This window comes from Oratosquilla oratoria, chromosome 21 (assembly GCF_046742065.1).
Source record: "Oratosquilla oratoria isolate Oo_2021 chromosome 21, ASM4674206v1, whole genome shotgun sequence".
Taxonomy (NCBI): domain Eukaryota; kingdom Metazoa; phylum Arthropoda; class Malacostraca; order Stomatopoda; family Squillidae; genus Oratosquilla; species Oratosquilla oratoria.
Genome location: NC_134797.1, coordinates 24,324,386 through 24,341,912, shown reverse-complemented (window position 1 = coordinate 24,341,912; position 17,527 = coordinate 24,324,386). Strand labels below are relative to the sequence as shown.

Genomic DNA, 17,527 nt, shown 5'->3' with positions numbered 1-17,527 from the left:
TCCGTGAGAACCTGTGCCCTAGAAATATATATATATATATATATATATATATATAATTATATATATATATATATAAATATATATGTATATATATGTTATATATATATATATATATATATATATATATATATATATATATATCGATAATTGTTATGACAGTCGCATGTGTGGTAAGTGCCAAACACACAGTACTTTTGGTAGGAGTTTATTGCGTAGGTCTACACACAAGTATGGCAGGAAGTGATCTCTGGTGGACCAAGGCATCGAAGAGTTCCGGCGGAGACCTGGTAAGGACGTCGATCAGCGCCTTCTTCAAGCGGTCGTAGTCACCGGAAGTAACGACATCGTCGTCGAGCTGGTTGAGCACTGGGATGGTTAAGTTCGCAAGTGCATGGTTGAACTTCGTTCGAGGGACGGTTATGTTGGCTAGTGCAAATTGCGCCTCTAGCAACGATAACCATCTTGCCGGCGATGCTTCGTCGAAAGGAGGACCGAGACGTCGGGCATTAAACTTCCCACCCTGAGTCTGGTGTTTATGCTTCTCCCCTTTCAACATGGATCCCAGACTCCAGATCTTCGCATATATATATACATATATATATATATATATATATATATATATATATATATATATATATATATATATATATATATATATATATGCTAATAAGAACACGGGTACGTGTGTTCACTTATGCAAAGTAGACCACTTGGAAAAAAGAAACTAACGAAGTAGAGCGCTTTCGTTTATTACATCTTCAGTGCAACAAGTACATAGTGATAGGAATACATGTATATATTTTCTATGTATTCCTATCACTATGTACTTGTTGCACTGAAGATGTAATATACGAAAGCGCTCTGCTTCGTTAGTTTCTTTTTTCCAAGTGGTCTACTTTGCATATATATATAATATATATATATATATATATATACATATATATATATATATATATACATACATAAATATATATATATATATATATATATATATATATGCATTCGACCTAGTTATGGACCAAAATGTCTGTCGGCATGCTCCTCCTCTGTAATCCATTGTAATCGTCAGTGGTGAATTTTCTGGTGTCTTTAAATATATGGTCCCAAGGTTGCACTCTGGTGTGATTTTAGTGATCATGAAAAAATAAAATATCATCAAAGGAGGGAGAGATACGTTGCCAGATGTGTGTGGAAGATCCGAAACTACCAAATGTGTGACTACAAGAAAACGCCCACCAAGAAGAGGGAGATTGTGGTTTGTGAAGACCACCCAAGTCACAACACATAAGGTGCGCACACTGGTGCACAATTACCTCACACACAATGGTATTCGCGTTTTTAACATTCTCCCTCGAGAGATTCGAGACCACACAGGCACCTCCCCGAAAACCTTAAAAAAAGACTAAGTGGTCACCACCAGGGTATACAAATTCCCAACACAACACCCTCCCAAAAATTACACGGAGAACAAGAGATCAAGATCCTGTAACCAGTGGAGGCCCACCTCAACTGTGCCAATAACAGGCAAAATTATCCTACCCTAAATTACTGTGATAAGAAACGACACTTTTATACTGGTTGATACGACAGTTGTTCGAATGTTAGTTCATAATCCATCACACTGTGTTTGTCTTCTACAATAAACATGGCGGAGTCTATGCGTGCCACTGTTTCTTCCATGCTGAAAGGCATTGACCGGTAATCATATTACTTGTTTTTGTAGTGTTAAGTTTGGTCATGTAAAGTCTAGGGAACTTTGCACTTCACTAGTAATTGTTAGGTCCTCACATGTGCAGGTAATCAGTATTTCAGGCCAATGTATTTGATGCACCTTGCACAGAATCAGAAATTCAGAATGAATGAAAGTCAACATATTTCTCATGTTTATTCTCCTTATAATTCATCCCTGTTGTGAACAAATATTAAAGGTAATGAGACCAAAATGAATTATGAATATTGTTTACCATTGTGGGAGTAAGTGCATGGAACTTCGTTTTTCAGAAAGGCTGTTTATTCTTTATAGTTAGATTAACCTAAAAATGGAATTCCTGATATTTGAGCTGAAGTAGTTCTCATGGGATGCAGAAAGTCACTATGAGTACAATGCAGTTTGAATTAACCACCTAGCTGTCCTAGTTCCCTAGATACTGCATTTTGAAGGGTACAAAATCGGGCCTATTTTGTCCCAGGAAATCAGGCCAAAACGTGTGTAGGCAATAGCATGCTTCAACGGTCATGTCTGCATCGGCAGTTGAAATGTCGCAATACGTTTGACGTTATCCAATAAACCGACCTGGTAGGAAAAAAACTAATTTGTACTTACAATTTCTTAGTTCTCCCATAATACCCTGCCCTGATTTTGGTATTGGAACAATCCCTCAGACTAGTAGTTTTTGTTTATTTGGGTCTGTTGCCCATTTAATGGAGTTTTGTTTAGCTCATTTTTCACATTGAAACATAAACTGATTTTCGATTTAGTGCTGAATGCAGGCCGCCATGTTTATCTTATATTTTTATGTACAGACATGTAACTGATGTTGTGATTGGTTGAAATTTACTACAATTGTAGTATATACACTCGTATGACATTTTTATGAATTAAATTTCCCGCTATATGTAAATTTGGCCGTTTGAATGGCGTGCACTTAAAATGACGTGCTATTGGTGGACGTCATAGACGGTGGCGCCTCTAGTGGTGCTTGACCTAACTACTGTTTAGCCATACTATGATCCTATCATCGATGACTATGTGGGTCCCAGTTTTTGTTATTTTGCTCTGGGTTATCTATTCAGGTATTATTTTAGTTGTGCACACCTACACGATATAGCATTAGAAAATTAAATATTGATTTTGTAAATTATATGAACGTAATATGCAATTTTTTAGGCGGAAATAACAAAAAACCTCGCTATAATTTATAAACAAAGCTGCTAGGATACAGTCCAGATGCCATGTTGTTGTCTGTCCAGCCCAGTCACTGCCAGTGAGATGATGGCTTTCACGTTGTTGTGGACCGGATGTTCTTCAACTCTAGGTGATGTTAATAAGTGCTTTTACAAAGACAATAGTGAATTGGGCTTCCTTGGACTGTTAACTTTTTGAGAGAACACAGGGTTCTACCATCGTCTGTTAATTGCCTGAGGTACAATAATAATCAGGCCGGCAACAATGATGATGACCCAGAGGATCTTTTGAATTTGAGGTACCAAATTATTAAATATAAGTTAGGTTAGAATAGACAAATTTATCATCATTTCTTTGACCTCAGCATCTATCAAAACAAACATGGCATATCATTCAACCTCTGTGACTTTGTTCTTTAATAAATCGGTTTTTGCAACTTTTTTTGTTATTGATTTCTGACAAGAAAATTGCATATTACATTGATGTATTATAATTTACAAAATAATTAATTTTCTATTGTTATATTGTGTAGGTGTGCACTTCTAAAAATTTGCCCATATTTAATTTTACTTGATCTGGTTTGGATTTATCATCTTACCAGGCCAACACATAGTCTCAGCCTCTAGTTTTCCTCAGCCTTCTAGTTTTATCCTGCTAGATATCTAGGGATGTCTTCCAATTTAGCTAATTAGTTATTCAGCTGGTGTTTGAACAGAGCAACCCACTTTATCTTGGACCTCTCTTGGGGTTGTAGCTGAAGTGTCTGGCTGCTTTCCATCTGAAGCTGTTAGGTTAGGGAGGGTAGGTTCGAGCAGGCAAATTAATTAAACTTGAATTTCTTTCACATTATCAAAGGTGGTCCATCATTTTTCATTACAATTTTAAAGAGTTGTTAACAATTCCATATTTGAATGAAAGATATGTTCATAGGAAGAACAAATTATATATTGTTAATATAGGTAGAACATATATTCAAGTGCTATTCACATATTGCATGCCATCTTGATGGAGTCCAATTGTGATATACCAAAGTCTTTCTCCTCACTAAAAGGGTAACTGAGTGAAAGCATGCACACCCTTCATACACAATAAAAACCCATTGAACACCCTTCATACATAATAAAAACCCATTGAACACCATCTCCATTATACTTTCCAGGTACAACCCAGACAATGTTCCAACGCTGGAGAGGTACGTGGAGTTGCAAGCTCAGGATAACACATATGACCTGGAGGCCAATCTTGCACTTTTAAAGCTGTACCAACTCAACCCAACCACGTACAAGTGCAACTATGCTTGCATGATTCTCCTCAAGGCTCTCACCAACTTGCCTCACACTGACTTTGTTCTTTGCAAATGTCTGTTAGGGCAGGATAAGGTTTGTATTTTTATTGAAGTTTTACGTAGGTGAGACCAATGAAGGATACCTGCTTGTGTAGTCCAGTAAGATGGAGAGCAGGATCATCTCCCTGCTGCCCATTTTCAAACACTGTCAATCCTTTCACCTCTGTCTGGAGGTGCAGTCCCAAGGGGCTGTCTTCAGATTGAGCCCCAAATCTTTTCAGTTAGTGACATAGAAACAGTTCTACACTATACAACGGGCAGATATCCATTTTTTCCCCTCAAAAGACCTATAGGAGGGCCTGAGGCCTATTGCCAGCCATTTTAGGGCTATTGGTATCCATTAAGTAATACTATAGGCAACAGTCATTATTATTGTACATAAGTAAAGGGTTCAAGACGAATAGAAATATTGGTAACATTTAGAACAAATATATTTAGGTAATCATAAAACTCCTATTATGTTAAAAAAAACAGTACATACTTGTACCAAAAAGCCATTTTCCCCATATAAGGAGGTTGGCCTAGTCAAGGCATATATCCATCTTTCACTTATCACACATCTATCTACCACAGATTTGTTGTTTCTTCTAACTCCGTGCAGATGAAGGATGACCATGAACACTATGTTCACTGTCATCAACGTCCTCTGTAAACACATTTCTAACATCTCTCCACTATAGTTCTTACCTGACACCCAGGACCTCCCTATTACTCTTTAAGCTCATCCTACGCTAGCATTGAAATCTCCCAAGACCACTTTATATTCTTCTTAAAGCTCTGTACACCTGTTTAGATCAATCCAAAAGGCCTTCATCCCTTTTTCCTTTTTTGTACTATCCTTTAAAGATGCATCCTTCCACCACACCACACACTTTCCCGTCACATCATTTACCAGTAGTACCACTGCTTCCTCCCCTCATTTACTCATCTCTCCTGACACCCCATCGCACTACCAAACTCAAACTCACCTCACTCTTTCCACTGAATTCTACTCAGCACTAACACATCCATCTTCCTTTTCTCAAACCATATTGCCAATATTTTCTCTTTTACTTTCATCAATGGATGTGCTGTGTCTTACGACACTGCTTTTGACCCAGGGCAGTGGACAGGATGCAGGGATGACCCGTCGTCCAGGAGGTGCCAAGATGAGAGGAATGGAGGAGAGTGGAATATGTAGGGAATGGAATGGGTGGGAGTGGTTTCTATGCCTTTTTCTTTCAGGCTACCCCCCATGTAAGGGGGAAGCCTTTGGTATATGTATGTATGTATGTAATACCGCAACCACACATATTTAATGACCCAGTTACAGGTTCTGGTTGCAATCCTCCCAGATCCTATTATACCTTGACCTTGAATGGAGTCACATACAGAGTTAAGGGTCTTTGGTCCATACACTCAGTTCCATTTAGTGACCTTTTACAATACACAGGCAAACACACACACACACTTACTCCTACCCCTCTCTTTTTAGATTATCTTGTGGCATTATGATAAATGATATTATCAGTCTGGTTAATGATACATATACCAAGGCTTTTTCCCCCTTACAAAGGAGGTACCCCCCCAAAAAAAAGGCATAAAAACTACTCTCACCCATTCCATCCCTTACTCCACTCCCCTCCAGCCTCTTCCCTGCCTCTCATCTTGGCACCTCCTGGATGATGGGTCACCCCTGCATCTTGCCCATCCCCTTGGGTCAGAAGCAGTGTTGCAAGACACAGCACATCCACAGCAAGGCTGCTTCATTAAATCGGTGACCCCCCCCCCCTCTCCATCCCCTCATGCAGAAAAGATGGGGAGAAATCCCTTCAGGCTGCATCAATTTATGTCTCTCACATACTCCCTCACCCCCATTCCCCACTCACTCCACCTCATGCATCACAGCATCATCCATACACAACCATTCCCCATTCACCCCTATCTTCTGTCCTCTCATGTCCTTCCTAAATAGACATTCCCCTCTTTCCCAACGCCCCTTTTACCCCATCCATCCATCTCATCCTAGGCCAACCCCTCATGTTCACTCCTTCCACCTCTGCCTTCCACACCTCTTTTACTAATCTTTCTTCATTCATTCTTTCCATGTGTCCAAACCATCCCAATAATCTTTCATCAACCCTACCTCCCAATTCCCTTTCCACCACAGTTCTCCTCCTCACCTCATTTCTCACTCTTTGCAGTCTAGTCACCCCTATCATACTTCTCAAGCACCTCATCTCAAACACATTCAAACTCCTCTTCCTCTCTTATGTTCAATGTTTCTGCCCCATACATACAGTGCTGTTGGCACAATCACTCCTTCATACAATCTTCTCTTAGCATCCATACCCAAATGTCTATTTCTCATTACACTTTTTAATCCCTCAAGGCATTTACTCACTTCTCTCAATCTGCATTGTACATTCATTAATTTCATGTAATTTTGCCCATTCTACAGATGGAAGAGAAAACTGTGGAACACATCATGTATCTCCATGATCTTTTAGAGATGTGCCAGTTCAATGTATTCTGGAAAGTGAAGGAAGATGAAAAGTGTAAAGATCTGGTGAGTATGACAAAGCTACTAGTCCTGTGTAGCAAAATTTTATCTTGGAAATGCAGGTAATCAAATATTGAACTTGAAAAGTAATCATTATTTTGTGGATATTTCTATCCATCTAGCAATGTACTAAGGACTTCTTCCCCTTTATAAGAGAGGTAACCTTAACTATTTGAACACTACAAAGAAGTAAATTTCCATTGCTGTTAAGTGTTATCAACTACTATACTTGAATTTGTTGTAATGCATTTCTATTTCTTACCATGGTGTCATCTATCCCATCAGATAAAGAGTATAGAAGATTTTGACAACAGTGTAAGGAAGTTCATTTGCCATGTAATTGGCATAACATACCAGAACATAGAGAAGCCTGTATTGGAACGGCTACTTTATGTTGATTGTAAGTTGATTCTACATTGATTGTTAATTGATTCTGATAACTTTGCATTCAAAAGGTTTTGAATCTGCAAATGCTCTGCACTTGAATTTTCTTCTCAACTCCCTCTTCCCTTTCCTGCTTGGGTTTTACAAGGTGGAGAATAGAGAATTATCTCCCTACCACTTATCATCAGAACCCATTACTCGTATCCATCTGGAGTTACGCTCTTGTACTCTGACATTGGATTGATCCCAAAATCTATTAACTTTGATTATTTTTACTCCACTTTTCAAATGAGGGCTGACAACTGGCAAGCACTCCTTTCCTACTACTTGGTGACAGGAAAATTCTTTCTTAAATAAATAGATAGTAGCTCAGTATTTTTTCCAAGGAGATCTGAGGGAGGGCCCAAGGATTATTGGTGGTTTAGTTCTTCAAGTTTACAACTTAAGACATTATTTATTATTATCAGTAATTATTAATCTTGCTGCATTGCCATTGCAATGGGAATGTCATGGGAGACGGGGATGATACTTCACCTATAAGGTGAAAGAGGAAAATGAATAGATTTTAGATGGGTGTAGGGTGGGTGCATTTTAAAACTTGTCACACACACACACACACACACACACACCTGTATAAAGAGGAGGTAGAAGTAGAATATAGATTGAGAGAAGCAAGTAAATGCCTTGGGGGATTAAAAATTGTAATGAGAAATAGATATTTGGGAATGGATACTAAGAGGAGATTGTATGAAGGAGTGATTGTGCCAACAGCACTGTATGGGGCAGAAACATGGAACATAAGAGGAAGAGAGGAGGAGTTTGAATGTGTTTGAGATGAGGTACCTTAGAAGTATGATAGGGGTTACTAGGTTGGATAGAGTGAGAAACAAGGAGGTGAGGAGGAGAACAGGGATGGAAAGGGAGTTGGGAGATAGGGTTGATGAAAGAGTATTGGGATGGTTTGGACACATGGAAAGAATGATTGAAGAAAGATTAGTAAAAGAGGTGTGGAAGGTAGAGGTAGAAGGAGTGAATATAAGGGGGCGACCAAGGATGAGAAGGGTGGATGGGGTAAAAGGGGCATTGGGAAAGAGGGGAATGTCTATTGATGAAGGACATGAGAGGACAGAAGATGGATGTGAATGGAGAATGGTTGTGTATGGATGATGCTGTGATACATGAAAGGGAGTGGGTGGGGGATGGAGGGTGAGAAAGTATGTGTGAAAAAAATAATTTGACACAGCCTGAAGGGATTTATCCCCATCTTCTCTTTTTCTGAGAAATTCTCGCATGTAGCATCAGCTGCCATATGTACTCTGCATCACACTACTTGCATTATAGAATATAAAGTCACTGCTGTATTACCCATTCTCTTTTACTGAGTAATAATAAACACAGAAAACACAATCAAACCAGTTCACAAAATCCGGGGTAACTCGTGTACAGCTCATACCAAAAAGGTTAATTAAAATGTGTTGAGGTAGGATTCTCTCTTCTTCCTTTCATCTTGTTATTCTTCTTCTTTAAGTTGTCAGGGTGTGCTTCAACTTAGGCATCCCTGTACAAGGGAGAAACTTTGATTTGTTTAATAATGTTTTCCTTGTTTCTTTTACAGCTGAAAGCCTTTTCCCTTGGCTAAACAAATATGGCTGGAAAGAAAATCAAGATGGCTACATCATGATTTGTAACCAAGAAGAAACTGTCAAAACAAAGAATATCACTGAAAAAATAGAGTTTGATTCAGTGGCTGGAATTATGGCTGCATGCAGATAGAAAGAAAAAAGAAAATTTTGTGTACTTGGTCATTAATAATATCCTAAATGTGCGCACTTGTTTTATTTCAGTGTTTTCACAAAAGTTTTTGAAAATAAGAATAAATTAAGGCTTACTAATGGAATCGGGAATTGGCCTAAACACGGTACCTCAACCCAAAGGTACAGCCTGGATGGGCTGGTGCCTGGTCTGTTAAATAGATCCAGGTTCATTTACAGATAGCTCCAACTTCCTGTCCACAGGTGTTTATCTAAATATCAAAAGGCTTTTTACCAATTATAAGGTAGGTAGCCGGCCAAGGCATGCAGTTACCCAACTCTCCTTGTGCAAAAAGAGTATTTAGCTATATACAAAGTGCCTCATCCTCATACAAAAGTGATAGCCAGCCAAGGTAATCACTCCCACCCACTCCATTCCTAACTTTCACCCATTGTTTCCTTCTCATCTTAACTCCTCACGGGTTAAGGGTTATCCCGGTCTCCTACCCACGGCCTAGGTCGGAAGCAAACCGGCAAGACACAGAAAATAGAGAATGCACTGAATGCTTGGCCTTCAAGCCAAAAATTCCAAAAATCAATCAATCAAAAAATAGAGAAGACTAGGAGAAATCCTTGTGGGCAGTGTCACTATATAGTCCATTCTCAACCATTTTCCACTTGCACCTATCTTGTCTTCTCCCTTCCCTGCTCAACAGACATTCCCCTCTTACTCAAGGCCCCCTTTATCACATCTATCTCACTTTCGCCCCCAAAATTTCACTCCATCCATGTTTTCCTTTTACACTATTTCTAGTCTTCTGTCATCCTATGTGCCTAAACCATCCCAGTATTTCATCAGCCCTATCTTCCAGAGGGAGTTGGCCACAGTGCACGGCAAGGTAGATGCAAGGAACCTGGGCCCAAGGGCGTGCTGGTGGTACCCCTCCAAAGGTTGTTGTTGTTGTTTCTTCTTCTTCTTCTTCTTCACCACTTCTTTTCCACCTCTGACACATGTACTGTTGACCTAAGCGGAATTGGAATCCACAACAGCCCTGCCTGCCATCGACCTTTGAGAGAGATGGTGGGTAAATAGGGGCAAGTGACCAAAATGATCCCAAAACCAAAAAATCCCAAAGGGTTTTGTCACAATCGCCACTGTCATAATAATAGTTATAATTCATTTGGTAATAAACGTATCTTAATTCAATTTGCAATAGTTAATATTCCAGGAATGAATGAGAATATGACAGAAAAGCTATAATTAATTTTTTTTTAAGTTTATGATTTTTTACATGAATGTTAAACTATACAAAAATAATTTGTAAGCGGATGAAAAGATTCATGATTATATTGTTAACACTAAAAATAATACAATAGGTTAAAAAGTTCGGCCACCACATGAACAAGTACATAATGTGACATGTACAACACTTAGCCTAACTAATGGGAAAACTTAACTTTTGTCACCAATTTGGCCCAAACTTAGCCTAGAGGGAGAGAGTCTGGTACAGGCCCGTGCAGAGGAGGGGGGGGGGGTGCCCGAGCACCTGCCCCTTTGCCCTGTGCCCCAAAAGTGCCCTTCACAAAAATATATTAGAATGAATGAAAAATTATTTCCCACAGGCTTTTTCCATTTTCTTACCATTCAGAAATTATAATGTGGGAAATGGTGTTGCACCCTACCAGATAGTTGCCAAATACGAATAATACAAAAGAGTGAAGTGCCCAATTTCCAGCCCAAAGCACCTGCCCCTTGCAATGTCTGTGTACATTACTGGTCTGGTACAGTGCACAGCGAGGTAAACGTGAGGAGCCAGGGCTCAATGGCGTGGCGGTGGCGCCCCTCTTAAAGTTGAGCCTTATCTCCTATATTTTCACTTTCGGCCTCTGGCGCCAGTACTGTTGGTCTGAACGGTGTCCAAGTGGACTCGAAAGGAGCCCTGGCCGCCTTCGACCTGTGGGTGAGATGGTGTGTAAATCGGAGCAGGTGACCAAAATGAGTTCAAATGGAAACAAAATCTCAAGGGACCCACGGATTTTGCCGAAAATCGGCGGGTGACCGATTTGGCCTAAACTTGCCCCAGAGAGTTGGGGACAGTGGACGGCGAGGTCGACGGGAGGAGCCTGGGCCCAAGGGCGTGGCCGTGGCGCCCCTCCATTTTTTTTTTTTTTTTTTTTTTTTTAAGTACCACTCCCACGGGCTTTGTTTGAGCCCGTGCGGTGGTGTTTATGTAAGACACACCTTGTGGAGAGGAGGTGGAATAGTGTCGCTATTCAGAGGGGGATAGGGGCAGTAGACAAGAGAAGCTGCAGCTGTTAGAGCGGCGGCGGACGCTCATGTGCAGAAGAGGACTTGGTGCCACACATCAAGTCCTACGCACGTACTACGTACAAGCGATGCGTTCTGTCGCCGACTACGCAGCCCCGGCTCTCCTTACTGTGGACGCGGATGAACTCCAGAGGCTTGAGACATGCCAGAAAGAAGCGGCTAGAGCAGAGGTGGGGAACCTGCGGCCTTCCGGGCCTTCAAGTGCGGCCTTCTGCGGCCTTTGATATACATATTATTTAAAAAATTACAAGCCCACCGGCTACGCCGGGGGCCTTGGCCTGCGGCGCTGCGCGCCCTGGGCTACGCCCCTTTTTTGGAAAATAAAATATCAAAATCATATTGCTTTTTATTTCTTGTCAACATCTAGCTGTTCTCGCAAGTCCTTCGAGTTCTTCTTCTTCGAGTTCTTCTTCTTCTTCTTCGAGTTCTTCGAGTTCTTCTTCGAGTTCTTCGAGTTCTTCGAGTTCTTCTTCGAGTTCTTCTTCGAGTTCTTCTTCTTCTTCGAGTTCTTCGAGTTCTTCTTCTTCGAGTTCTTCGAGTTCTTCTTCTTTTTCGAGTTCTTCGAGTTCTTCTTTTTCGAGTTCTACTTCTTCTTCGAGTTCTACTTCTTCGAGTTCTTCGAGTTCTTCTTCTTCCTCTTCTTCGAGTTCTTCTTCGAGTTCTTCTTCTTCCTCTTCTTCTTCTTCTTCGAGTTCTTCTTCACCGTAGTTGGCGGTGTTACCGATTTACCACCAAACGCGAAGGGTCAGTTTATTTTTTACTTATATAGATATTATCTATTATTTAAAAAGTATATTATTTACTATAAAAAGGGATAGAATAATTGAAAAAAATATAATAATTTGTTCAGTGCGGCCTCTATATGGGACGATGTAATTGTAAGGTGGCCTTCATGCACAAAAAGGTTCCCACCCCTGGGTTAGAGTCATCCTGGGGGACGGGAGGGGTGGGGGGCTTTTCTCCAGTTTTTCGCTTTTGGGCCTCTGGCGCCCGTACGGTTCCTGAGCGGTGTCCAAGTGGACCCCACAGGAGCCCTGCCCCCCCCCCCACCTCGACCTGTAGGTGAGATGGTGTGTAAATCGGAGCAGTTGATCAAAATGACCCCCAAAAATCTGGGCCTCCTGGAGCAAACTTCATTTTTTTCTTCAGAGCTGGGGGACCTTTTGGTCCAGAGAAAGGCCAGATGGAAAAAGAGGGGTACACATTTGAGTGCACATGCATCCATACACGCTTGTGCGTACACACACACGCATACACACACTTCAACGAATGGACGGCTTAGAAGACGTTCTGAAGAAAATTGAAGTCTGTGGATCCCAACGCAAAGAGAAGTGCCTAGTGTTTTTGCAGGGTGGGGGGAAATTGCTCGTGGAGTAGTGGGAACGTAGGGAAAGAGGAAAAGGGGAGGGATTACTGAGGGAAATGGAAGGAAATGAGGAGGGAGTAGACTTTGCCCAGCCAGACAAGCGGAAGGTAAACAAAAGACTGAGCGAGAATCAAATGTCTAATAAAAATGTAAAGATTAGAAGTATAGAGAGGAGCAATACAGAAGAAAGTGACGAGAATATGTTCCAGGGATTTAAAGAGGGTGGGGGGGACACAACCCCCCCCCCCCCCGACTGATAAGACTAGAGGAGAGAGTTGATAAGGTGATCGAGGACTTGGAACGTAAGTTAGGTAATGTAGACTCCATTTTCCAGAGAATTGAAAGGTTGGAACAACTAGAGAAGGCTAACAGAAACTTAACTGAAGAAATAGAGGACCTAAAAAGACAGTTAGGAAATGTAAAGGAGGAGAATGAGAAATTGAAGAAGAATAGTAATGAAAATAGAGAGAAAATAGCTACAGAAGTTAAAAATTGGAGAATAACTCAAGAAGGGAATAAGGTTTCATTCACTGACATAGTCAAACAGCAATTGAAAGAACATAATGAAGACTCAGTTATTAAAGTGATGAGACAGAAAGAGAATATAGTAAGAGAATTAGCTGACAAAAAGAAATGTATAATTATATTAGGAATGGAAGAGAAACATAACCCAGATAGAACCGCAAGAATCAAGGAGGAAAATGAAAGAGTAAGCAGTTTATTAAAATTAGTCCAGGAGGATGAACCAGAAATTATAAAGGAAATTGAGGAAAAATTCAGACTAGGAAAATATAGTACAGATAAGACCAGACCAATTAAGATTAAATTCAGGTCACAAACAACGGCAGAGAAAATTCTATCCAAGACAGGGAAACTAGCAACAAATGATCAATATAAAAAGGTATGGATAAAAAGAGAAATGAATAAGGAGGAAAGAGAGGCAGAAAAGCAGAAAAGAATTGAAGCTAAGGCAAAAAACGAGGAAAGAACGGAGTCAGAGAAAGAGAGATTCTATTGGAGAGTAGTGAACATGAAAATAAAGCAGTTCGACATACTAAAGAAAAACATAAGGGAAACAGAGAACACAATGGAAGTGGCAGAAAACTAAGAGTGTCCTTACACAAATATAGATGGATTGATAACAGGATTGAATGAACTGAATGATTATTTGAAAGAAAAAGAACCGGACATAATGGGAATTGTAGAAACAAAATTAAAAGGCCCACTACCACCCAACAGTGTAGGACATGATACATACAATTATTGGATTAGAAACAGAGAGAAAAAACAAGGGGGTGGAGTTATGTTCCTGACTAAGAAGGATATAAACGTGAAAGGTGTCATATATGGAAAGAATACAGTAGAGATGATTATGATAGAAGTGGAAGACCGAGATAAGAAGAGCAGAAAATTTGTGATCAATTATGTGCCTCCGAAAACAGCCTCATGGGAGGAGAGTGAACATAAAAGTATGTTAGAGGACACAAAGATAGCATTAACTAAAATAATGGAAGACGGAGGAAGAATAGTTATGATGGGCGACTTTAATTGCAAAGAAATCTGCTGGGAAGAAATGACAGTAAAGAGTGGTGATGACTCATGGGGAAATGCTCTACTTGAGATGATTACTAACCATTCAATGACACAATGGATACAAGAGAACACTAGGTATAGAAATGAAGAAGAACCATCGAGGCTAGACTTAATAATTACATCTGAACCTAGAATAGTGGACAAGATTGAATATAAAACACCAATAGGTAAAAGTGACCACATATTGATTGAACTGGAACTTAATGAAGAAAAATATATGAAAAGAAATGAACAATATAGAAAAGGAAGAATGATGTATGAAAAAACAAACTTTGATAAAATAAGAGAATTCTTCCAACAAGAAAACAGGGAAGAAATATACAAAGAAGAAACATCAGTGGAAGAGAAATGGAATATTTTGACAAAAATTTACAAAAAAGGAGTGGAAAAGTATGTCCCAAGACAAAAACAAGAAAAAGAATATGTAAAATGCTGGTACAACAAAAGTTGTAGGGAGTTAAAAGACAAAAGAGACAAAGCCTGGACCAGATGGAAAAAAGACAGAAGACCTGAAAAATGGAAAATATATACTGGTTATAGAAATGAATATGTACAAAAGTGCAGAGAGGAAAAAAGAAAATATGAAAAAGATGTTATAGAAAAGTGTAAAGATCAACCAAAACTATTCTACAGATTTGTAAACAATAAACTGAAAAACAAACAAGACTTGGAGAAATTAAGACAAGGAGGAGTTGAATACACTGAGGAAATAGAAATGGCAGAAATTATGAACAAACATTTTAAATCAGTGTTTACAAGGGAAAATATACAACCTGAAGAGATTGAGTGGAAGGAAAAAGTCCCCCCTATGGAAGAAATAGAAGTAACAAAGAATGAAATATTGACACACTTGGGTAATTTTGATGTCAGAAAATCGCATGGGCCAGATGAAATAGCAAACTGGATTCTGAAAGAATGCAGGAATGAACTGGCAGACAAAATACATAGCATAATAAGCAGTTCCTTAAAAGAAGGAAAAGTTCCAGAAGATTGGAAAAAAGCAAATATAGTACCTATATATAAAGGAGGAAATAAAGAAGAACCTACCAACTATAGACCAGTCTCTCTAACAAGTACAATAGCAAAAATATGTGAAAGAATTATCAAAAGTAGATGGGTAAAATACTTGGAAAAAAACAACGTACTAAATCCAAGGCAATTTGGATTCAGACAAGGACGATCATGCGTCACCAATTTAATATGTTTCTATTCAAGGCTAATAGATATAATACAAGAAAGAGATGGATGGGCTGATTGTGCATTTCTAGACCTAAAAAAAGCTTTTGACAAAGTACCACATAAGAAGCCTGCTTAAGAAATTAGAATATGAAGGAGGAATACAAGGTAAATTGCTAAATTGGATGGAAGACTTTTTGCAAGAAAGAAAAATGAGAGTAGTGATAAGAGATCAGCACTCAAAATGGAATGAAGTAATAAGCGGTGTCCCGCAGGGAACAGTTCTGGCCCCAATAATGTTTGCTATATATATTAATGATATGGATGAAGGAATTGAAAGCTATATGAGCTTCTTTGCAGATGATGCAAAACTACTGAAAAGAATGAAAACTGAAGAAGATTGTGAATCACTACAGAGAGATCTAAATAAAGTACAGGAATGGAGTAGGAAGTGGGAGATGGAGTTCAATACAAAAAAGTGTAGTATAATGGAATTTGGAAAAAGCAAAAACAGAATAACAGGATCATATAATTTGGGAGAAGAAGGAATAAAAAGAGTAGAAAATGAGAAGGACCTGGGAGTCATTGTTATGAATAATATGTCACCTGAGAAACATATAAATAAGATTTTTGGAGAAACCTATAATTTAATAAGAACAATCAAAGTGGCATTTACATACCTGGATGAAGAAATGGTGAGGAAAATCCTAATCACCCTGATAAGACCAAGATTGGAATATGCAGCAACGATATGGTCACCAAGTACAAAAAAATGTATAAAAAAACTTGAAAGAATACAAAGAGCAATTACAAAATTGGCACCAACACTCTCAAAACTATCATATGAAGAGAGACTACAAAAACTTAAACTACAGACACTAGAGCAAAGAAGAGAGAGAGGAGATTTGATAGCTATTTACAGAATCATGAAAGGCATAGAAATTACTGATAGAGAGAATCTGATAAAATGGGATGACAGAAATACAAGAGGACACGGAAAGAAAATAAAAAAAGACAGCTATAGAAGAGATTTGAAAAAGAACAGCTTTCCTCACAGAGCAATAGACAGTTGGAACAAGTTAGATGAGAAAGTGGTGTGTGCAAAAACAATACACGAATTTAAAAATAGTTTAGATAAAATGAGATATGAAGACGGGACCCCACGAGCATAGCTCCCCTTCCCGTAAAATACAACTAGGTAAATACAACTAGGTAAATACACACACCTACACACACACACACGCACACACACACACACCTACACACACACACCTACACACACACACACACAGCTTTCCCCACAGAGTTATAGACGTTTGGAACAAGTTAGATGAAAAAGTGGTGTGTGCAAAAACAATACACAAATTTAAAAACAGACTAGTTAAAATGATATTCGAGGACGGGATTCCACGAGCATAGCTCCCCTTCCCGTAAAATACAACTAGGTAAATACACACACATGGACTTCCTGATGTAGTAGTACTGTGCTCGCTTGTTAACTCAGAGGTATGAATTCGGTCTACACCCAAGGCTGAAAAAAATGGTCTTGGATCACGTGTTGGAGTCGTGATCAACAGCTATTTCCCTCCTGGAGAGAGCTCAGAGCCTATATATAACCGATCTATGGGTAATGCTGTGACCTTAAACGCACACACACCTCCAACTCCCCGCCCACGAGAGTTGGAGTAACAACCCGCAGCGCAGTGATACTGAAATTGTTTCAGCCCTGAGCGGGATTCGAACCCGGACCGCCGTAGTGGCAGCCGGGAACTCTACCAACTGTGCCACGATTTGTGTGTGCATGCGTGCGTGTGTATTTACCTAGTATCTTACGGGATGGTATGTGGGTGGGTGTTTTACCCATAGGTCGAGCCAAATATGAGCTTTGGGCTCTCATCCATGAGGGTAACAATTGTCTATCACGAGCTCAACACGTGATCCAAGACCGTGCTCAATCACATAGATCGGAAAATACGAGATCCGAGTTCACAATCGGTAGATTGATAGCTGGTGGTCACAAGTCAAGCACGTTATCCAAGAGCATAGTGAAACACGCACGCGCGTGCAGACATACATGTACACGTGCACACAAACTTGTACATGACTCGGTGGCGCGGTTGATAGAGTACTGGATGC

General features: G+C 39.7%; 1 protein-coding gene across 1 annotated transcript; it reads left to right on the top strand.

Annotated features, from left to right (window-relative positions):
- Positions 1-1,541: 1,541 nt before the first annotated feature.
- Positions 1,542-9,001, top strand: eIF3k (eukaryotic translation initiation factor 3 subunit k). Its single transcript, XM_076204523.1, has 5 exons — positions 1,542-1,698; positions 4,065-4,284; positions 6,691-6,798; positions 7,078-7,192; positions 8,792-9,001. The coding sequence occupies exons 1-5, from the start codon at positions 1,646-1,648 to the stop codon at positions 8,947-8,949; spliced, it is 654 nt and encodes a 217-aa protein (XP_076060638.1). The 5' UTR covers positions 1,542-1,645; the 3' UTR covers positions 8,950-9,001.
- Positions 9,002-17,527: the final 8,526 nt, after the last annotated feature.